The sequence below is a fragment of the Chroicocephalus ridibundus genome, chromosome 13, assembly GCF_963924245.1.
Source record: "Chroicocephalus ridibundus chromosome 13, bChrRid1.1, whole genome shotgun sequence".
Classification (NCBI taxonomy): Eukaryota; Metazoa; Chordata; class Aves; order Charadriiformes; family Laridae; genus Chroicocephalus; species Chroicocephalus ridibundus.
Genome location: NC_086296.1, coordinates 11,892,552 through 11,914,985, shown reverse-complemented (window position 1 = coordinate 11,914,985; position 22,434 = coordinate 11,892,552). Strand labels below are relative to the sequence as shown.

Below are 22,434 nucleotides of genomic sequence, written 5' to 3'. Positions count from 1 at the left end.
GCATGCAGCTGAATAGCAATAAATTGAAATCTGTGTTATACACAAGATTTTATAGGTTGAAGGGAGGGGGAGTTGTTTTCTGGCATAGACATTACAGATGCACGTTAGGCCTTTTTGACATTCCTATGCTTCAGCTTCGGTTTAAAAGCCCAGTCTGATGCTTTGCACAGACTGCAGTACGTGAACCAGCGGCCTGCCGCAGCTTTGAATCTCCTCTGAACATAGCAGGACCTGTCTGTGCTGTCTGGCTCCTGCTACTCTACTACCTTACGAGACGGATGCTATCTCAACACTATGAATAGTAGCTAGGATCATGCTTAAAATCGCCCTGGTCTGTTTCTGTTAAAGTATGTCTACGGATGAATGAACACTAGAATTGGTGCGCCATGCCTCGCCAGCAGCCCACCCAGTTACTCAACAGTGTTAATCTCTTTGGAGATTTGACCTCTTCCCCTCATGTAGGCAAGACAGATAGATGATGCATATTTACTGATACAAGCCTAAAAAAGGCCCTAAAAAAACCCCAACAAACCAAACCTGAAAGGGTCTCAGAAAAATTTATTTCCATAAATTAAAAACACACACAAAAGAAACGGTAAAATTTTAGATTCACACAATATTAAACAGAAACAAAATGCCAAGAGCATGATGAAGGCTAATGGCACAAGTGTACAAATTCTCATTGAGCTTTTTGTTAACTTGATAGCATCATATAGACCTTTAATCCACAGTTACCATCCATATTCTAGAAGAGCACCTGGAACATAGTATACCAAAGGCCCACCTCAAATCAAATATAAGAAATGAGAACTGCTTGCAGAAAATCATATCCAGCAAGCATAAGAACTCAAATGTATGCAGCCACAAGGCCGGCCAGGCAAATGCTGTAACATACATTAAGTTAGCCTTAGCTGCTCCAGTCATAGCATGATGAAAATGATTTATTTATTTATTTATTTAAAGGGATCTTTCTACCTGCCATAACTAGCAAATTTAGCAAAGAGCTGCCTGGCTCTCCAAGACTTACTACTAAGACATGGTACATGGCAAAAGCTTTGCAATTCTTCTCAAGCTGCTCTAGTCATCATTCTGTGAGCGATAGGTACAATGTCTTTCTGTGATGATACAAAAATATCCTCACTGGAGGGGGTTTCACTTTACGAAAGGGCAAGTGTACATACCCTTCCACTAGGGAAGTATGTAGTGTAGGACCCCAAAAGATGCATCCTCTATACTTTTTTCTTTCAGTTATCTGGGACAGAAGCAGCTCAGAGTGGCAAATTAGCTTTTGCACAGTCACCGCTCCTAGTGTACAAGCAGCAGCCACAAGGAACAAGGCTGTTCCATGCGTGTGCTAAACAGGAACAGAGGTGGGAAAGGAAAAATGAGAAAGTGCACAAGCATGACCGACACCTGTATGCTGGAGGAGGGGGAAGAGATGCTTTATCTCAATTAACCTACATCTCTGTCATAGAAATACTAAACCAAAACAGAATAACGCTGTATATTTGGGTTTCCACAAACTAAGGTCTGGGACAAGCTAGGTAACTGCATCATCATGTTGTAACTCTTCCAATTATTGTAAACAAAAGAGAATGGAGTGTTTTCTTTGCTCTGCTATCTCTTCTGTAGCTGTTAAAAGGAAAGCTAAGAAATGTCATTTCGAAGCAATCAGAAACAAGACAGAGCAGGGAAGCAAACAAAAAAAAATCCCCTGAACCAAAAAACCCCCACAACTCAAAGGAAAACCACAACACATTCCACATTTTGAAGCACATTAGAGGTCTGAACTTTGCCTGGACCCAAGTTTCCTCACCCCCTTCTCACCTCCCATCCTTGTTTCCTTAAAAGCCCCAGGAATTCTGTCACAGCACTGGAAGCCTCCTGTATTAATAGAAGGTAAATGAATGCTGTGATACAATCCCATTCTATAGCATAAACCCATAAAAATATATCTCTCACTCTTGCTACAGCTTCCAACCAGTCAATAATTGGGCTGTTAAACCACTATAAACTTTCAAACATTTTAAAATGGCAGTCGACCTTTATTTTTTAGGGATTTCTTTTTATAAAAATAAAGAGGATAAATTAAAATGTTCTCTAGCAGCCCAAACAGGTTAACCAGACCTTGCTGCCGAAATAGTGTGTCAATATGTTCAAAGTTTGCCTGCCTTGTTATTTTACCCTCAAAACCCAAACACCACTACTCCTCTCTTCAGTCTTCCTGATTAAAGATAATTAGACTCCAAAACAAGAATATAAACTACTAGGAATCCTGGCATGTAAACTGGGAGCAGAACAAGCCCAGATTACATTTCTTTCAAGACTCAAACACACACAGTGTAATAATCCTCTTCCATTTCTCTATTTTCAAAGCTCTGGAATTCAAGAGATTGCTTGTTAATTTTCAGTTTTCTGTTCAGTCCATAACAGAAATGGCAGAGCAAGAGAAGATAATGGTGGTATTTTGAGTCCCGCATTTATTGGGACTTTAATAAAGTCCCAGTAGATATTTGCTCATTTAGAAACTCTTATTTGGGTAGGTAAATAAGAAAGTGCAAGTTTCAAGTGACAAGTGAAATAAAGAACAGACTAATCAACTTTGAGCATCCCAGCAATGACAGCTTTGCCTGAATAATTTCTATAGGCACTAAAGGACAGAAATTACCTGAACAGCAGCTAGAATTCATTTTGAATTATGCTTCAAGTAAGTTTAACAAAGTTATCCCGGAAGGGAGGTCTCTTCCCACAAAAGGTACAGCTGAGAAATTGCCCAGTGCTGCATCAGATAATTACAAATAACCTTACAAAATGAAAAGAAAAAAAAGGATTTCCACATGCTAGGAAGCTCTTTGTACAACACTGGCTATTATGAACAACAGTGCTGTACAGAGAATATCTAATTATGAGCTACATGAATTGTAAATCTAAAATGGTAAAAAAACCCTCCAGATGGAAAGTTAAAATCAAGTTGATATTTGTACTAGAATTAAAATAACTTAAAAATGAGTCTCAAAGATTTTGCTAGTGTTTTTTGCTAGTGTGATTTTTGCTGCATACAGCAGCTCAGCTCAGTTAACTAAAAACCTCTACTTATGTATCCTGCAGCTTAACATCCTCATGGGCTAATCACCTTTTCCTCTGGAGAAGAGGCTGACATCAGCCAAGTAGGTAAAACCTCTACTATTTGGGAAAATTAGTACTGGGCACATTTTTTTTCTTAAAATATTACCTTTTTTGAGCTCAGTCATGTTAAAATGTGTCCTCCTGCAGCAAATAAAGAAACATATACAAAGTGCAAGTTATTTAAAGTCTAGTTATGTGGGACTTCTGGTGCCTAAAGCCAGGGAGGGCACAGAAACTCAGAAGGAACCTTCTAAGTAAACAGAAGAAAGAAACAATTGAAAGCAAACCCAGACAGCTACTTTTAATTATTAAAAAGTTAGTGGTATATCACAAATGTGTTTGCTAGAATTCACCTTTATCAAAGACCATATCTCTTCTGTCCGGTTGTTCAAAATAGCCATTACAGTAACAGCAGCAGACTCAAATGTGCAAATGATCTGGAGTACAGAGTTCTACCATCACTGAAGGTGCACTACTTCCTCCTTTATACTCCTACTCTACCTCCAAAAGGTGTTTAAACATAATTAAACATTATCAGTAATTGCCAGATGTTGGGGAAGGAATGGTAAATTGTACGTGGCTATGTTACACTCAAACAGGGACCTAAAAGAATCCCTCCAATAGCATTTTAAAATAAAATAAAATAGCACCTTAAAGAGGGCCACAGCCAAAAACCGATCATCGGATATTAAAAGAGAGTGGTAGAGTAATGTAAGAAGAAGTCAGTAGATTTCTCCCAACGGGACTAAAATACTAAAGGAGCTGATTGGACCATCTTCAGCTGAATGGCTCCCTCAGATGCTAGAGGCCTGCTCCTGCTCAGCCTCTGTTGCAAAAAAAGCTTCAAGGTCCATTAGCTTCTGAATCAGAAGAGCATCTAACTCTGCGCTCTGCAATGCAGCTTTTTTTGCTCGGGTGAAACTACCCACTGCTTTGATTTTGCCTCGTGTCTTCCTTTTCCGGGGAAGAGTAAAGTCCTGAAACTCCAGAATCCGCTTTCTCTTCTGCTGGCTGACGGAGATCAAGCGTCCATTTTTCTCCTTAGGTTCTTCAAAGATTGTTTCCAAGCTCCTGGTAAAAGTAAAGGACAGAACTCATGAATACTCAAAGCAGCAGTTAAGGACAGGGAGACTGGTGGATTTCATAACCCAAGTAAACACACTTTTAACTTTTACATTTTTACAGTCCCTCCACACCTCTTGTAATGTATACTTATCTACAGCTTACACCTCTTACAACTGCACATCAGTTGTAGCTAAATAATTTGTTATTGGCACATAGACATTTGGGTTGCATCTCTTTCTTTCTGTATTTCAGTTCAAAAGTACAATTATAGAAGCTGGATTTTATAGAATAAATAGATTTGAACACTAAAAAAATGTAGCAGTCTTGATAATCATGCTATACTTGATGACAGGCAGTTATTCTTAGTATTTTAGAGAATATTTAGTTGCCTTTGAATTTTGAAAAAGTAAGTACTGTACTTGGATGGAGGCTGGAATGAATTAGTAGATTAAAAAAAATATACCAATCCATACTTAAACAACTGCAAATTCTTAGTTCATATTCTATTTCACTACTTTCCATCCAAATAGTAAAACATACTATTTTTGCATTAACTTCCTCTACCACTTTAAACTAGAGCAATTTTAAAGAATTATCTCCCTCTCAGCTTTCAGACACCTTAATCTTCTCACTCTCTCTGCTTAAGTAATTTACACTTTTCTTAGTTTTCTCATTAGGAAGCAGAACCAACCTGGCTGGAGGAGGAGACTTATAGTTCTTGTTTGTGTAAATTTCTTCTAAACTAAATTCTTTCTTCTTAAGTCTGAAAAAGTAATGAACAAACCAATCAGGAAAGAAGATTTTGGAAACTACCTCTCTTCACAACAAGCAGATTTACAAGAAACAAGTAGGGTTTGTGTTCTATGCCTAAATACTAACTAATTATGCTTTAACTTAAAACGTAGATTTAGATTCTAACTGGGGAGCGGGAGGCATGAAAAATGAGGTCGTTAAGTACCTAATTTCATACAGGTTTGTTTGGTTTTTTTTTTTTTTTTTTTTTTTTTTTTTGCAAGCTCTGGGTTAAGACTTGCCATTTCTGCAGACGCCAATGTCCCTTCTAGCATTCCATGATGTTTTGAAATAATAATGCTCAAAAGAAGAAAGGGAAATCCCTTCGCAGGTCACTTTTTTGTGAAAGCCAAGAAAAGACTTACAGTTTAGCACATTAACATTTCATCTCTTGAGACTGATTTTAAAAGTCAGTTATTGATACTTAATTAGCAAGCTGATCTCTGAAGAAATGCATTCCTTTGTCAAAGCTGGCACTTCTGTTTAAGACAGAAGTGAGCAAAATACCAGATGACTGATTGGAAAATCTTTATCAATATCTGGCACTGTGATTACCCACATTTACACTGAACTAATGTTTCCCTAAGATCATATACCACCATATTCCAACATAATTTGCATCAACAGAACTTCCTAATGGATCACTTCATCTCACTGCCTTGTAGAATGACTTATTTTCAATGTATGTTTATCAACGTGAACAACTTCTTTAGAAAATCATTCCATTGCAGCTTAGTTTTTCATGTTTTGCCTAAACCCCATTCAGTAGTTCATGCCCAATAGTCCTTTATTTACCCTTCCCCACTTGAAAAAAGTTATGCTTGAAGACCAATTTCTTTCTTCAGTCTTTTATACAGTTGATACAGCTGTGTCAATCTTTTCTTATGAAGGAAGCAAACATCAGACATCACTCAACTGGTACAAGCATTTATTGAAATGATTTTGCAGGAAATGTAAGCAACAGAAGCTAGTATGAGTCCATTTAAAAAATACTGCTCACCTTTTTGGTTTGGGAAGCCCCATTGGAGTAAGGTTAGGGTCCGGCCTAGGAACGGTTTTCCTGATTCGGATCTGTGAGACTTTCTTTGGCCTCTTTTCTGGCTCAATCTTAAGAAAGAAAAAAGAAAAAGAAAAAAAAAGTTAAAAGGAAAGAAATAATGACCACGCTAGTCAACAGAATTCCCTTTTATGTTGAGTATACATTATCTATAGAATAAACATTCCTCTTTGTTTTGCCACCTTCTTTCTGCTTGCACAAAAGAAAGCAGCAGCACAGACTAGGACTAACAGCCTGTCTTCTCTCCTCATCTTCAATAGTTCCTAGATAATATTCACCAGCAGCAGCTTCAAGTTTTGGGGAACCAAGAATCTGAGATATCTAAAATCTAAAATGAACTCACTTTTTTCAGTTCTGTGTCATCTTGGGATCTAAGACAGGCTGGAACGGAAGCATCAGCTTCATCAAGAGCATGGACATGGAGCTCCGATGCTGAAAGCCTGGGAGGAGATAGGAATGATTCTGGAAGTGCACAAGACTTTGGTAACGGAAGAGGAAATGACGTTTCCAGGCTGTAACAGAGGAAGAAGGGAACATATGTAGATTAGTACCCAATTTATGCTGCAACATGGTCCATAGTCTCAGGTGATGTTCCTAAATTGCAATATGGGCACAAAAAGCAATGCAGTTCACAGAAATTGCCCAAGTAAGTGAACACTCTCTGGTACACAAATACAGCCAAAACCTGCTGCAGCCCACATTGATACTGGAACAAACTAAACTGCCAGTGTATTTCAACATGAAATTTAAACCCATTCTTTTCCTTTTCAAATAGTTAAACAGGTTACAGCTCTGATAGAAAGTGATTAATCCTCCTTTTTTGCGAGCAAATGTCTTTGGCACCACTATTAATTTATTACTTTTTGTTTACAGATTAATTTAAAAGATGGCTTTTATATCTGCCATCCCAACACTGAAAAGAATAGAAGGAAATTTCAGCACCTAACATGCAGTTGCTCAGACAGAAAGAACATATATCCAAGTAAGGAAACAAACTTCTATAGTTTCACATATTCTTTTGATAATAAGTGGCATGACATAGTTGAAAGTAAGAGAGTTGTTCTGTTTATATTCTACATGGTGTTTGCATTAATGCCCCTCCAGACTTCTCCATTACATGATCCAGCCAGTTTACTTCACTAACATTTTAATCAGAAAGCTATTCTTCAAGTGAACTGCCAAAAGCTGAAAGCCAAAATGACATAAGCAATGCCTTTCTGAGAAAGCTTGTGATCCCACTACTCGGAATAAATGTCAAAATCCAAGAGACTCACCATATCTCATGACCTGCAGTCTGCAGCGCTTCCATGCTCTGTACAGGTAAGTGCGGTAACACGGCATAGCTGGTTCAAAAGAAGGAAAAAAAAAAAAAAAAGACAGACAGAAATTAGGTCAACATTATAAAAAACATGAGGGAAAAATTATTACTATAAACTGGACTGTAAGACAAAAAATGCTAATATCAGGAATGAAAATGAAAGACTAAAATGATACATGAACAAGCCACATCTCCCATTTAGTCTACTAAATTTCACCGTCAGCTTGTTCGGGAAATAGTCCTACTTTCCCTTAAAAATGGTAGAGATGAGAAAAGGAAATAAAAGTACAGAAAGAGAGGGAGAGAGTATTAGTCTGAAAGTTGTAGTTATTTCTATGAAAGTTATTTCTATTCCTCATGCAAAACCCCCAGGTTTTAAAATTAAAGCAACCAAAAACCTTGAAGGATTTGGCTACTAAATCAAAAAGTGTATAGTGGCAACAGTAACAACTGAAAGGAAAGATTTGCATAAAATTAACTCCCTGTTGTCTCTAACTCCCACAATCTTACTTGAATATTCTTAATCGATTGGAATAACCGAAGGCCTTTCCGTAAGGGTTGGCAATTACCATAATTCTATGGCACAAAAGTCAGCACAGCAGCTCTATGTCCTTTAATATTAAGCTTTATTTTTGTGCCCACACTATTAATAGCAGGAAAAAAAAAATCAGTTGGGACGGCTTTTATTACATTAAACTGCAAATCTTCTATTTGCTGTTCTCCCAAACTAACAGCTAAATGTACTTCACTGTTCTAAAGCAAAGAATTTACAGCCAGACTGGAATACTACAAAATGAATGAAAACCAACCATTCTGGCAGCACAGATAAGTCCAAATATAAGGAGGTCAGAAAGACACATTTCTTGTGTTTGTCATTTAATGTCACAACTATAATATTTCGTTTCCCTCAATATTCCACTCACTATCCCAACTCTACAGGAACCCGCACCGATAGTGCATCAGAGTTCTCTGTGCTAGAGGCAGACCTTACTGTTTTATGTAGTAATAATAATAATAAATTAAAGGGAGAGACAATAAACACTTTAGAAATTTTGAATCCAAATGAGAATTAATTAGAAAAAAGATTTCACTCAAAGAGTGCTTTATTGGTGGCAGTGGAAGTGACAGAAGAAGATTTTTAGACAGGAGACCTACTCTAGTTCCTTATTTTCCTGGTTATTAAAAACACTAACAATGAACGAAATGATTTAAAGAGGACAAATCCCAGAAGAAAATGGCCTGCAGAGAACTTGAGGCCAATTTTTCATTTTTCTGTTTTTTAACTATCTTACTTTAAACAGACAAAGATTTTTGTCATACTGGGAGCTGAAAATGCTTTTATACTGCACCAAACGTACTTCTTGTATTCTTTTTTTTTTTTGAGTACATGGAAATTTAAGAAAGATTTACTAAATTATCCTTTTGTCACTGTTAATACCTTTAAAAATAGCTGATGAGAACAGGCTATCAATCTTCAGCAAAATAAAATCTTAAACGGTGTTAAATATTTAAAATGTTAGGTTTTGTTCTTTAAGTTGTTTTATAGCCAAACCTTTAATATTAATTTTTGCTTAACTGTTTTAGGAATAGAATTTATTTGCTGCACGTTAAACTTCTGCAAATATTGCATGCTACAATCACTTTAAAGAAAATCCGAGTGGGGCAGAAGAATTAAGACTACCTTATACAGATATTTGTAAGATATTTGAGAGAAAAAACAAACTGAGTTTTAGACTATTTTAACTTTGGGTTATTTTTCACTTGAAGTGATAAGGTTTGATTTGGCTTCTCTCCCTTTGGGATAAAGATCATTCATAGCAAAACATTTGGTTTTCAAATTATCCTTTACGTCAAGGAATTAAATCCTCTTACACTTTAGCTAACTGGATATGCTGTAACAAGCTGTGTAGGAGTCTGCAGATTTATATATGAATTTATATATTAAAACTCGAGAGCATAAGTCAGCTCCGATCCCCCAGTCCAAGGATAACATGCCTCAACAATACAAAGTAATAAATTCACCTCATACACAGAACTAAGTTTTAAAAAGGTGTTTATTTTTTTAGGAGAATGGCAACAATGTCCTATTTTTTAAGTTTAGTGCTCAAACTGTAGTTTACTGGTATGATTACTTCCAGAGTACTGATTTGTACACTAGAAAATTCAGCCTGACATATTGACTCCTACGGAATGAAAAAGAACGCAGGTCCAATAGAATGTGCTGCAAAGCTGTCTCTATGCCGTTATTCAACTTCATTATTTTAGTGCAGACAACTCCCAGAATGAAGTAGTACTTTCATAAGCTCACTCACACCTTTTGTAGACATTAGAATTTATAGTAACAAATGATATACTTAAACTTTTAGATATGTTACCCATTTATACAAAGCAAAACACAGCATTAGTTATGTGGCAAGATTTTTGGCTATACATATTTCAAGCTATAACTTAAGATAAGCCAAATGTAATAGTTCTCTAGAGACTGACATGTTAAACTAAAGAATTAATCAAATCTTCTTTTCTACAGTGCTCATGAGTCTATACTCTGTCCAGGAATCTCAAGATAATAAAATCAGGGATTGAGCTGCCCCATGTAACTGAGGCATAAAGGAGAAAACCTTTGCTCAAGAGCATGCAAAAATCCTGTAACACAGTTAGGAACCTCTTCTCTTACTCTGTTTCTTACTAAAAAAATCTCAAATCCCTATAGCCAAGTTTAATTAAATATGCAGAGTAGATTTCAGTCCTCTTTCCACTCATTATGAGAATGACACACACACAAAAAATCATTACCAGCCTGAACTGGAGCTATACTTGCTTGTGCCAACAACATGTCGGGCACATACTATCAAAAGGCACAGGATACATAAAGAGGTTTCAATTAGCATACACCAGTCATGGAATACAGTTAAAAATTTAAGTGAATGCCACCCCCCACCCCTTAGGAATCTTCCTAATCTGATATTGCGCGTTTTACGGTGGTTCCAAGTGGCACTTGCGGCTCAGACCTCTGAAAAAAACTTTCCTACCTCAGAAATCCAGTTGTTCTGCAGTCACTCTGAATAGACCTAATGAAGTAGCTCACCTTTCTGCATTATATATTCTGATGCATGGTGTGTATATTTTGCAAGGGAGAAGAAAATAGAGTTAGCCATTCTGCCAAAACAGGATAGTATTAAAGAAGTGAAGGCATATATATTTAAATTCAGCTAACAGACTGTTCCGTAGGAAAGAATCTTCCACGTTGAGCCATTTTCGGAGCAGAATGTGTAGATTTGGAACAGGGGAAACTGACCCTCCAATGCAAGCTGCAATTACCCTCTCCCTCCCAAAAAGGAGCAAGTACATACCCTATACATATTTAATCTCAGAAATAAGTTGATGGGTTTTACCTGTTCTCGATGCCCACACTTGGCTGCCACTTGCAGTGACTGGAATGGAGAGGAGTGATTTCGGAGGGACGGGCAGAAGGACCATGCTGACTCCATATGGATAGTACCCTGCCCAATGAGTATGGCAACGAAGAGACGAGGTCATCTGATATAGAAGTTGGGCACCTTGCCCCTTTCAAACCCTGTGCGAATTGTGATATAAATAGTCTCTGGATGGTAGGAATATGACTGGTTAAGTTTCTTCTTCTTGTCCAAATCCTGTAACATCCAGGGGAGGAAAGTGCTAACACTGTGTGAAGGCCAAGCATGGAGCAACGTCCTCTTCCTTCAGGTACGGCATTTCTTCCACGGTCAGGATGAAGGGCAACAGACCTTGGGGTTCTTACAGACAGAGATGAACGCAGCTCGTTATCTAGACTGGAATCTTCCTTGAAAACTGTTGTATCTAAACGGCTCTGCGACAGGAGAAAAGAGAAAGTCCACTCTGAAGGAGGTGCTGGCATTTCTCCCAAAACTGGTCCGTGATGTACAGAGTGCTGGGACGTAAACTCTGTGAGGTCTGTCACAGGACTGGAGTCCAATTTTATGTGAAAAGAAATTGGGAAAACCGGGGTATCCAAGAAAGAGGTTGGAGGCTTGTGGCTCAAGTCTGAAAAAAGTATTTTGGTAGATTCTACAGGATAAAGTGCCAAAGGCTGAAAGCTGAACATCTTGGTGCACCAACTGTCAGCCCAGCGTGAGTGTAAGTTCCTGTTAATGCAAGAAAAGGCTTCCAATAGATTTTTAGATCTACGTTGGCTGTACCTCTCGGCCACCGGAAGAATTTCAGAAGAATATGGCCGAGGTTCTAAGTTATGGATGCTTTTGGCAGGCACCAGGAGTTTGCTGGCCATTGCAGACAGCTTGTTCAACAATGCTGGTTCTTTGGTACATTTTCTAAATTTCAAGCTGTTCAACAAACTGCACCTCTTGGCCCTCTGCCTTGGCATGCGCACAAATCGCACTGCTGTTTCTGTTTCCATTGTCGGTGGTTTACATGGAAAGTACAAAGATTTGAGAAGTGTGTTTTCCTGCTTAGGGAAGATTTCTGGGGGAATCTCAGAAAAAGGTGAACTTTTAATTTTCTTGCTTTTTCTTATGGTTTTTAGCTGATACGATGTGGGAACTTTTTTGCACGTCCTTCCAGGCTGTCTTTTTAATGGAAGAGGTCCTCTTAGTTTATTTGTAGTTCCAAAGGCACCGGGGATTCCATCATTCCCTAAATTAAGGTTCAGGTTTTTCATTTCTGAATCCTGAGTCTTTAAAAACTGCAAACTAATAATATCTGTGGTAATCTTTGGCCTTTTGACTTCTTCTAAAGTGCTACATAGTTTATTTTCACTGCTTCTGACAGCAAAAATCTCCTCTGAAGGACCATCAAACTTCATATTTCTTGATGTCACCAACTCATTTGAAGAGCTGCGTAAGAGTTCAGAACTGTGCGACATACTCGGTTGCAGTGTGATTTTTACTTTCTCTTGATATTCTGACTTCTGTTCTTCGTGTGCCTTGTCCGACAGATGTACTTCCATCTTCTCACACTTCTTTCGTTTAATTACCTGACATTTCTCTATTGGATCAAGTCTCTCTGAACTTAAAGCCTCCTTTTCCTTGCAAACTGAATGAGTTGGTATAGTGTCCTGGCCTTCTGTAACCTCCTTTACGTTATCTTTGCTTTGTGCATTTAATTTGTAAGGCACACATACTCCACTGCAAACCACACAGTTTGGGGAAGATTCTTTGCAACTGTTTGATAGTATACTCATACATGGATAAAATGCGGGTGTTGTATTATACTGCAATTTTGGTGAAGTTTCTGCATCAGACGCATCTTCAGTTTGACAATCACGCACAGCTTCTGAAAGTAGAATGGTACTTGCTGAGTTTGGGAGTTCTGTAGCGTTTTTCCTTTCTTTTGAAAGATTATTTAGGTTAGATCTTGGGATTTCTTCCAAAACCTTTTCAAAATTCTCAGTGCTGAGAGGAGCTATTTTGCTACCAGACTCTTTTGAGTCTTCTAACAAGGCCCATAGACAATCTTCTCCAGGAAGAAAAGAATTTATGGGCAACTTTTTTCTAGGGGCTACTCCTGTTCCCATCTTCTCTTCTATAGATGTATTCTTACACTTCTCTCCACAGTGAGCACTTTTTGGTGAGGTCACAACCATGTCTTTTACAGTTAGCATACTATCCCCCTCCTCTCTCAGACTTCCTTTGCTGCGTGCACAAACTCTTGAGCTTTTTGCACCTTTCAGAAAGCTAGTTTTTGTTTCATTCTCTGAAGACGGAACCTCAATATTGCTGCCTTTTCTTCTATCAGACATTGTTAACGGAAGTTTTGTCACTGAAGAATCTTTGCTAAAAACTTTGGCTGAAAACGAATCACAATTATCTATCTGTGTATTCTCAGATGACATACGCATCTCTTCCTTCTCAGGCAGAGAGATTCCCAACTCCAGAGCTGATGGTCTTTCTGAATCTGCCTGAGTCTCACTAAAAGATTCTTGGATGTCAAACTTTCCAAAACAGGATGTACCTATACACTTTTGAGCATCAGTTTCTTTACCAGAAATGTTACCAAATGTTAACTGTGGGCAAGAGTTATTTAAGATAGATTTTACTCTCAGACTTTTTTTGGTTTCTGTCTCTGAAAGCACACTCATATTTTCTGGCTTGTATGACAGACTCCCATGGACTGATGAGAAGGGCAAAAATCGGGTACTAACTGTATTTTCCTGGTCCTCCTCCAACAACTTCATCTTTGGCAAAGATTGCTGCATTCTGTTCCCTGCAAATAATAGCTCTGCTTTCTCTTTTGCACATTTGATAAAGCAAGCATGCTGTGAGCAATGTGATTTGCTATCAGAAAAGCTTTCTTGAAGAGTTCCTTTATCTTCTCTTTCACATCTGTTCCTGTGTTTCAATTGTTTGATTGTTTTCTCCTCTATTAGATCACTGATGAAGCTCAAGTATCCCGAACAGTCTTCATTTCTTTCACCATTTAAAAAGTCCAAGTCCACTACATTCTCTTTTAGAGCTCCTTGAAAATGGTCATCTCTTGCATATTTATGAACTAACAGAGGCAGGTCATCATCTGTTTTTATCAGTACCTCCTCACTTTGACTAGAGCTAATCGATATTTTGGTTTCCTCCACAGAAGTAGCCACACTTTGTAAGCCAGTGTTTGGTTGCTTGTTTACATTTTCTAAATGTTGCTTGCTGCCTGTAACTGGGCCATCAAACTCACTCTGACATGCAAGACACTGATTTTCCATTGAACGAAGGGTCTTTTCTCTTTGGCTAGCATGTCGTGTTTGAATATTCATGTTGTTGAGTAACGGACATGTATTGCAGCCTGAAGCACTATACTCAGAGGGATTAGCTGGGAGTGATGGCACTTCTTCCTTCTCATATGTGCCTAGTTCTCTCTTGTTTGGACCTAATGGAGAGTTGCAAAATCCAAAGTTACGAACGCAGGTTTCTTTCTTCATTAATAGCTGTTCACTACTCTTATTTCTCCAATTGCCTTCAGGAGCCTTTGGAGAATCCACAGTTCTCATTTTATCAAATTCATCTGCCTGGAGAGCACACATGCCCTTTTGTTCTTTTGCCTCATCACTGTCACAAACAATTTCACTGCCATCTGTTACTTTACAAAGATCAAATTGTTTCACAATCTCCATATTCTTATTTGAAATCTCCTCTCTTACCAAGGTAGCAGTAGACTTCTCTGCAGTATAAACTGAGCAAAACATGTTTTTTGCTGCGGAAATGTCACTTATCCCATGCAGATTCACACCTCTATTGCCCCAGGCACCTGCAGAAGGAAGATATCCACATGCCAAAGGGAAGTGTGCTTCTGGAAAGATGTTTGCCTTTTTACTATTATCTCCAGCTGAAGCTTCTCCTTCTAAATTATCGTTTTCTTCAATCTTCTTCTCAACCTCAACATTAAAAGAATGACTGTTTGGGAGAACATCATCTACACGTGGACTCTCTGATAAAATACAGGAAGCACTGGCAGCTGTACACTCGTCTTTTGTAGTCTGATTATTACAATTCCATGTGTCACTATGTTCATTCTCTAAACCAGTGACCACACTCTCTGTATTTCCTGCTGAAGACTTCATATTCTTTTGGGAAATTTTGCTTGTCATATTAGGGTTATCAAAAGTCCTGGAACTTATTGAAGACTTGAATTTGTCTTTATGAAGCACGATTTCAGTGACTTGTTCCTCTGTTGTTCCAGAAGCACCAATTGATTCTTTTCCAGATAGATTATCCCAAGCCTTGTCCCTGCTTGAAACTTCATTAGCAGTACAAGAAGGACACTCATTATGATGAGGTTCTCTTGATTTTTGTGCAACAGGAGGTAGAGGTACGTTTAGTGTATAAATCAAACTACTTTCTTTGCCACTGGACAAACCAGCATTACTGTTAGCTTCTGTAGCTTCAACTAAACTGCCAGCCAACTCTTCTGATGTTGTATTGCTCTCAGATTCCTTTCCAAGCAGTTGTGCTTCAGGTGAATCTTTTTCTAGCTCGGTACTAAGATCCAGACAGCTGTTGCTCATTTCCATCAACAGACTATTTTCTTTTATATCATCCTTGCACAGATCACTGACAGAGAAGTGCCACTGGTCCTTTTTCAACTTATCACCTTCTGACGGGACCATTTTTAATTTTTCTTTTGAGAACTCCTCAGGAGATGAAGCAACAGAACTAAAAACTGAAGAATGACAATGCTCAGAATTAGCACCCTCTTGAGCTTCAGGCCAGCTACCAACTTCAACGTTATTTCCCACGGCAATTTTTCTCTGGACTTCAGCAGCCTCTTCAAATTCAGAGCTGTATGATTTACCTATACTAGCACTTCCTTCCCTATGATCAATTTCAGCACTAGATAATTCTTTGCTCCTTACCACTGAGACCTGCTCTACTGGTACAGATTTGGAGGTTTGATTTTCTACAAACCCAGTTCCATGATCACAGTGAGTCTGACTTTCAGTGTTTTTGGGAAGACACTTTTTTGGGGTTTCATTGAGAAATCCATGGACTGCAGTACTGTTGTTTTCTAGTGGCATATTTCTAAAGTCCAGGTAACAGATGCTTTTCAGAACCGAACATAAAACTTCAGAACTTTTTGTGGAGAGCATTCTACAGCTTTCTACTGATGACAACCTATGAGGTTCGTTATGTTTAGGTACAGGACCAGTACAGAAGTCATGAGCATTGTTTTCTTCATCCTGCTGATAAGACTGGCAATTAGCAAGTGATGTACTGAATTCATTAACAGGATTTTGTCTGGGTAACTGTTCTTCTCTAGTCTCCAAAATAGATACAATATTACCCCCTGTTCTCAATGGCATGGCAGCATGGGCTTTCAACCCAGTATATTCGTTTGTTTCTTGTGGATGCTCTGTGGCTGATTCAATGTCCATGACTTTTAAAGGCTCTAAAAAATTTAATGTGCTGGTTTCTGAAACGCCAGCTCTGGCCATGACTGTGTCTATGTCTGGGCATTCTTTGCTCTCAGGTGGAAGACCTTTACTCACTCTGTCACTCCTGTATCCTGCTTTACTAAATATCCTAGTCCCATCAGCCTTCATACCTTGTACTTCTTCAGTGGGCTTTGGCAGAGTTTCAGCTGTCACCTGAACATTTGCTTGGTTTTCTTCTGCATAAGAAAAAATAAAGCAAATCAGAATCATATACTAAATTTAGAAGGCATTCAGTTTATGAAGTTTCTTTTAGTATCTTACACAATATTGTGTACAGTTTTGGTAACCAAAATGTTTTTAGAAGTGAGAATTGATGCTAGCAATTCTACTACAAGCCTTTAGAAGAAAAAACAAACTAACTAGCCCACCACAAACCTAATGTAACAAATGCAATCCTTTTCAATACAGACATTCCCCACGAGCAGCAGGCATCCAAAACCCTGTATTTTTCAGATTCCTCCAATACCGAGCTGAGTGCAATGCAGGCCCTATAACTCAATACATACAAAGTCACGGCCAACACCATAATGCTTATTTGTAACATCAAAGTTCAACATAGCTGGGTACTTTATCTGCTCTACCCTAGAAATATGGCTGTGCATTGAGCAGCCATTTCTATTTCTTCCTCCTTAAAGGCATTTTTATTAGTAAGTCACCCATACGAAGACAACACATATCTCATTCTGTCCAAGCAATGGTTATTAATAAAACTTTTTGTAAACTCATGAAGAAGCTGCTAATTCAAAAAAAATGCAGTTACTGTTAGAATATCTTCATATTCAAAACTTCAGAGGGAACACATTTGCACAGAATTCTGCAGATCTTTTTCATATTTTCTACTAAGGACCAAGACTAGATGACATTCTTCAACTAAGTACAAGTTTTGGTTGTGAGAGCATGGAGGGAGAAAGAAAATAATTACTAGACAAAGTGACCAAAGTATTTGGAGCTAGAAGCTTACAGATCATAATGAAATTAAAAATTAGGTTTTTGTCCTCTTCCTTTGGATTCTGCACTTTTATTTTTTAAAACATTAGAAAATGAATGAGTCGTACTTTTTCACATCTTTGCTATTACTGCTCTCATATAATCCATCTTTGAAACATACGGAAATGCAAAGTATCTGCTATTAACACCACCTTCTGCTTTGGGGTAAATAAGTATTTGAATTAAATAACTAAAAAACGTCTTTTACATAAAAGGTCTCCAGGAAAGTACACATGCTGTCAGGAAAAAGCAGAGGATTAAGTTTTCATATTGTTCTAGCTATGCAGGGTAACAGTTTCTACTGTAAAGCAAAATAAATGAGCTATCCTACAATTGTTCATCAGTTTTAAATCAACAAAAAGAGAAGCAAGAGCGTGATAGGGATGTACAACTGAAATATGCACCTGTGCTCTTCAGGGATCCCGCTATTTCAGTGCCATAGGGTCTCAAAGACTTCATCTCAAGCTGGTTTAAGCGAGGGTCCTCCTGAAATAAGACCAAAGTATCAGTGGAGATGGATCGATTTTCTGAAAGGTTTAGCGTGTTTCAGGGACTGCACCTGCTCAGCTGCCTTAGTTCTGAATACAAAAACCACCAAGAAACCTCAGAACACACCAGCCCTTGCAGAGGCAGCCTTGCACCGCATGCGGCTCACACAAGCACTTGTCATTCCTTTCTGTTCCTAGCAATCGCTATCATCTCACCAGCAAACAATGAGGCATCCAGAAAAGGTTTGTCTTTAGCAGCAATGAAGTCTTGCCACGCAAGCAGCTAAAATATAAGTGGCTTAAAATCCGAATTGTTGCAAATTTGAATTAGAAAAGTAATCCAGTCTCCAAGTTTACCTCACATGCCCAAACCATTAGTGTATACCTCTGGTAAGATACATGCTTTTTCTCATCTTTATTAGAACCTGCCTTTTACCACTCTTTCCCTTGGCTCTAAAACACAAACCCTGGAGCCGAGGACCCAGGTCTGCTCGCAAAAAAACCCTAAGCCAAACCAAACCCGCACAACCAAACTACCCGCATTTTGAAATATCTGAATATTCATGTTGGATAGATGAAGGACTATGGAAAATTTAGTGAATTTTATTTTCACAAACATTCAAGAAAATCAAACAAATATAAAAATCCATAGGTAAAACCACAAAGTATTTATTATGCAACATCCAGTAATTAATATAAAACAGGCACCTACGTACATTACCCAGATATTCCCTGGCTAGCATGTGTTTCAGTCACTATACTGTTTTTCTCCCCTATGTTTTTTTGTTGTGTGTGAAAACTATTTGCAAACTAAAGAAAACCATTCAAGAAAGTCACTAAACATCTCAATTTTTAAATAGAGAGTTTGTGACTCTTCATTTTTTAATAGAGTATTACTTGGCACATTTCTCAGCAAGCTTTTGCTTAGAAATAACATTTTTATCATCAGTATTTGCTAGAGGGGAGGAAAAAAAAAGCCATGACCACATGAGTCTCTTGTTTTGAAAGAGGAGACTAATAGTGATTTCCTCGCTAACTACAAACAATAATCATAAAAATGTAGAATAATCTTTGTTTTTAGATTAAGACTGAAATACTGAAGCAGAGCCCCTGTAGTGTTATAATACTATTATACCAGGCTGAAATGACTGTTATTTAGTGGTTTGTACCTTGACTGGGGATGACGGTACCAGCAGAACGTGCTGCACCCACAAAACAGACATACTGGGCAAGGAGATTTTTAAGTTGTTTTTCTTTTTTTTAGTCACCAGTCAGTTTTGGGGTTTGCTCTGTATCATATCCATCTCACACCATTCCAACAGTATTCAAGAAAGTGAAAAGCTTGATATTTTAAAATACTGTTGGTCTACTGCAGTATAATCTAATTTGTCACTGAACCCATGATAATCCCAATGACAACACACATGCCAGAAGACATGAATAAGAAACAGGAAACCAGAAGGACAAAGTTGTCTACCTAGTCAGTCTAACCCTATCCCAAAATATCACCTAAGGATGAATTTTTGTATTTGCTTACCTGTTTTGACGAACTTTCCCCCGGAGCTAAAGCGCAGCATTCAGCATGATGCTCCTCAGCATCTTCTGCCTCTTTCTCTTCTTCCTGGTATCCATCACTACAACAGTCTAGTTTCCTAAAGTTTCTCTTTTTCTTTTTTTTTTCATGCTCTTCAAGGCCTCCAGCCTCTACTAATTCTTCAAGAGGGGATTCTGCTGGCCCATGAGAAGTCACCGTGAGCACATCACCCAAAACCTCTGTCTCCTGGCAGAAGTTTTCTGCTCCCGCAGTGCCCGGAAGCTGGGCTGACAGCCCGTCGCTGCGCGTGAGTGCAGGCCTTGGCCTCTCAGGTTTTGCATCAAATTCCCCGCTGGGCTCTGCTGCAGCCATACGTCCGGCAGAGCTGCTGCCCAGCAGGTACGGCTCCTCCAGCACAGCCGCCTCAGAGGAACGGAGGAGAGGTTCCACCCCAGACGACAGCATCGGGGCAGCTGAGGATCCGTTGTCCCAGGCTTTTCACAGTTTACCCTAAAAATAAAAGCAATGATAAATCAACGTATGTCGGAGTGATGTCTAGATTAAAAGAAAAGCTTCATTCTTCAAGATTCAAGCATATATGCTTAAGAAAGATACTTCCAAATAACTTCTTAAGAAAGGAGCTGGGAAACATTCGCGTATCTAAGCAAAGGCTTTGTTAATAAGAGAAGAGAGCAGGGACAAACTGCCATTCCCAGGCCTCACTGCCACGTTTAACGTCCCCCTGCAGATACACCCTCGTCTGCTGCAAAACCTGAAGAGACCATAAAGCCAACTGCCGGGGCTTCTATTCGACATCCTGCTGCTTCGCTAAAACTAAAGCATCACTGGTTTTCCTGCTGGTTTTTTCAGTTTACAATCTCTAGGAGAAAAACCCTCAACTTTTCGTCATGTTTTCTGCCTGGAAGGGACGCTTTACCTAAGACATCATCCGTAACTCTGTACCTCGCAGGCCGTCGACCCGCTGTGCCTGCACCGCTTCCCTGCGGAGCTCGGGCACCGGCCTCGGGACCCTCCTCAGCCGCGGCCCTAAGGCGCTGGGCCCCGGCCCCCGGTATCGGAGCGGGAGAGGAGCTCCACCGATCCGGCACCGGCGCTGCCGGCGGAGTTAAACCCCTGTGCGCCCGTCTCCTGCGTCCCAGGCACAGACCCCCAGCCAGACCGAGACCCGCTACGGCCGAGGAGGCCACCGCTCTCGGTAATTATGCAACCGCCGCTGCCTCCCCCGGTGCCGGCTCGGCCCCGTCGCGCCGCCCCTGGGCCGGGCTATCCCATTCTCACCCCGGCAGCAGCTCGCTCCAGGGCGCCGCTGCCCATCCCCAACCGGTACGGAATAGTCGGGCCCGCACCGGAGAGACTCGACCCCGCTCCGCTCCCGTTACCTCAGCGGCGGCGGCGGCCGCCAGCCCCGCTCCTGCCCGCGCCGCCCGCCCCCTCCCCGCTCACATCATCACTTCCGCATCCGGCCCCGCTCGCGCCGCGCGCCGGGCCCGGCCGCCCGTTACTGTGGCCCCGCCCCGGTGGGGGGTGTCATGTGACGCGCGCGTGCTGGCTCGGTGGCCCCGGATGCGGAAGTGGCGGGCGCTGCCTGAGGGGCCTCGTCGGGACGGTGTCGCCGTAGCCGGCCGCCGGTGGGGGACACGGGACCGGGAGGTCAGGGCCCTGCGCTCGTCCCTTGCCCCGCTCTGTGGGAAGGGCTGGGGCTGCGCTCAGGCCCGCCGCAGGGAGGCCGGCTCCTCCCGCGGCGGCCGGGCTCCCCCGCTCCCCTTCTCCCGAGGTCGGGCCCCTTGAGGGTGTCGGGTTCCGCTGCTGCCGGGCCGCCTCTCGCAGCTGCTCCGGGTAGAAGCTCAGGCGTTGCGCTTTCCTCCTCGAACGCGGTTGTATAGGCCTGGCCTGAGGGACCGCCGGTGTCTCGGCGGCCGGGGGTGGCTGGCAGCGGTCGCGGCGGGTCGGTTCCCCCCGAGTCGGCCGTGCGGGGCCCGGCGCTGCCGGCCCGGCTCACCTCGGGTGTCATCGGGGCGAGTCCTGCCGCCACATGCTGCGGGACTGCCAGACCCGCACCGGCTCCGAGTTTGAAGACTCTGTAAGAGTTTATTTTAACGCATTTTGGACGTGCGAGTTTTCCCCAGTGTGTCTTTGTAGCTCGGGTTTGAAAGGCATACTTTAGAGTTCCTCTACGTTCTGATTTGCTGTAAGAATGCAGTTATAGCAAATGCATTATAACTAGAAGAGACTATATTTTAATTTAATAACGTGGTTGTAATTTTATGAAGAAAACCTTGTTCCTGCTGATATTTTCCAGTTTAAATGCACTTCTAAAAAGAGTAAACTTCAAAGGAGGACCTTTACTTTTACAATATGCTTTATTTTAAATGGAAGTGGCAGGAAGAAAAAAATGCGATAGCTAATGCAGTTGAAACAAAGTAATGCAATCCGATGCCACAAACTTAAGTGTTTGTGTCTGCAGCGCTGCCCTCTGCTGGGTACAGCTCTGCTGTTGGTGTGAAATCATGTATTTGTGGATTCCAGCATCTTTGAAAGATGTGGAAAAAGACGTGTGAAAGAGGAAAAAAACCAGAAGATACAACTGGCAGTGGGCATAAATCTGGGTATTCGTTTTAATATGTTTAACACAAGGTTCAGAATTTATCCTTGAAATATAAAGGAGGTGATTTTAGAGAGTGGTACTAGCTCTGACAGGAGTGCTAGTAGAAGAGGTTGTTACTAAACTTTTAGTCTGATGTTTATTAAACTTTGTAATGTGCCTGCCTTTCAGGTGTGGCATTCTTGGCTATCTGGTGGTACAACATCCTTTGTTCATGCACAGAGTATAAAGAATGGTTTTGTAATGATGGGGTCTGTGTTTGCGTTCATTTCCGTATTAGATATGCAAGATGTCTTCAACTGTTTGTACTCGAAGCAGCTGAGAAAAACTGGAATTCAAGATGAGAACCAACAAGGTGTACAAGCTCGTCATACATAAGAAGGGTTTTGGAGGCAGTGGTCAGTATCTCCTGTCTCATAACAATGAGGCCAGCACTTTGTTACTTAATTGAAAGCAATTAACTGATTTATTGGTCTTTTTAACAAAACAGTGAAGATGGAACTTTGATGAGA

At 40.4% G+C, this 22,434-nt stretch overlaps 2 protein-coding genes across 17 annotated transcripts in view; one reads left to right on the top strand and one right to left on the bottom strand.

The window, feature by feature from the left end:
- Positions 1-538: 538 nt before the first annotated feature.
- Positions 539-20,825, bottom strand: PRR14L (proline rich 14 like). 4 transcript variants are annotated; one of them, XM_063350602.1, is made up of 10 exons: positions 20,700-20,825; positions 19,303-19,809; positions 17,682-17,763; positions 16,401-16,466; positions 10,751-15,518; positions 7,315-7,383; positions 6,384-6,552; positions 5,984-6,090; positions 4,883-4,954; positions 539-4,197 (listed from the first exon to the last, which is right to left on the bottom strand). In XM_063350602.1, the coding sequence occupies exons 2-10, from the start codon at positions 19,762-19,764 to the stop codon at positions 3,921-3,923; spliced, it is 6,072 nt and encodes a 2,023-aa protein (XP_063206672.1). In that variant the 5' UTR covers positions 19,765-19,809; positions 20,700-20,825; the 3' UTR covers positions 539-3,920. The 4 variants fall into 4 exon arrangements, with proteins under 4 accessions (XP_063206672.1, XP_063206673.1, XP_063206674.1 ...); XM_063350603.1 differs by having other exon boundaries at positions 20,599-20,726; XM_063350604.1 differs by lacking the exon at positions 20,700-20,825 and adding an exon at positions 20,237-20,358.
- Positions 20,826-20,879: 54 nt separating this feature from the next.
- The window catches only part of DEPDC5 (DEP domain containing 5, GATOR1 subcomplex subunit), a 47,021-nt gene continuing 45,466 nt past the window's right edge, over positions 20,880-22,434 (top strand). For 9 of the 13 annotated variants that reach the window (XM_063350617.1, XM_063350613.1, XM_063350615.1 and 6 more), the window contains exons 1-2: positions 20,897-21,400; positions 22,203-22,320. In XM_063350617.1, the coding sequence (XP_063206687.1) occupies positions 22,263-22,320 (58 nt within the window). In that variant the 5' untranslated portion in view covers positions 20,897-21,400; positions 22,203-22,262. Of the gene's footprint in view, positions 21,401-22,202; positions 22,321-22,434 lie in introns of all 13 variants that reach the window. The other 4 variants (XM_063350611.1, XM_063350605.1, XM_063350606.1 and 1 more) reach the window with 3 other exon arrangements.

Coding starts and splice junctions, on each gene's coding strand:
- PRR14L (XM_063350601.1), bottom strand. CDS start 16,290: ATGGCCAGAGCTGGCGTTTCAGAAACCAGCACATTAAATTTTTTAGAG. Junction 7,384..10,750: donor AGTGTGGGCATCGAGAACAG/GTAAAACCCATC, acceptor CTTTTGAACCAG/CTATGCCGTGTTACCGCACT. Junction 4,955..5,983: donor GGGCTTCCCAAACCAAAAAG/GTGAGCAGTATT, acceptor TTACTTTTTCAG/ACTTAAGAAGAAAGAATTTA.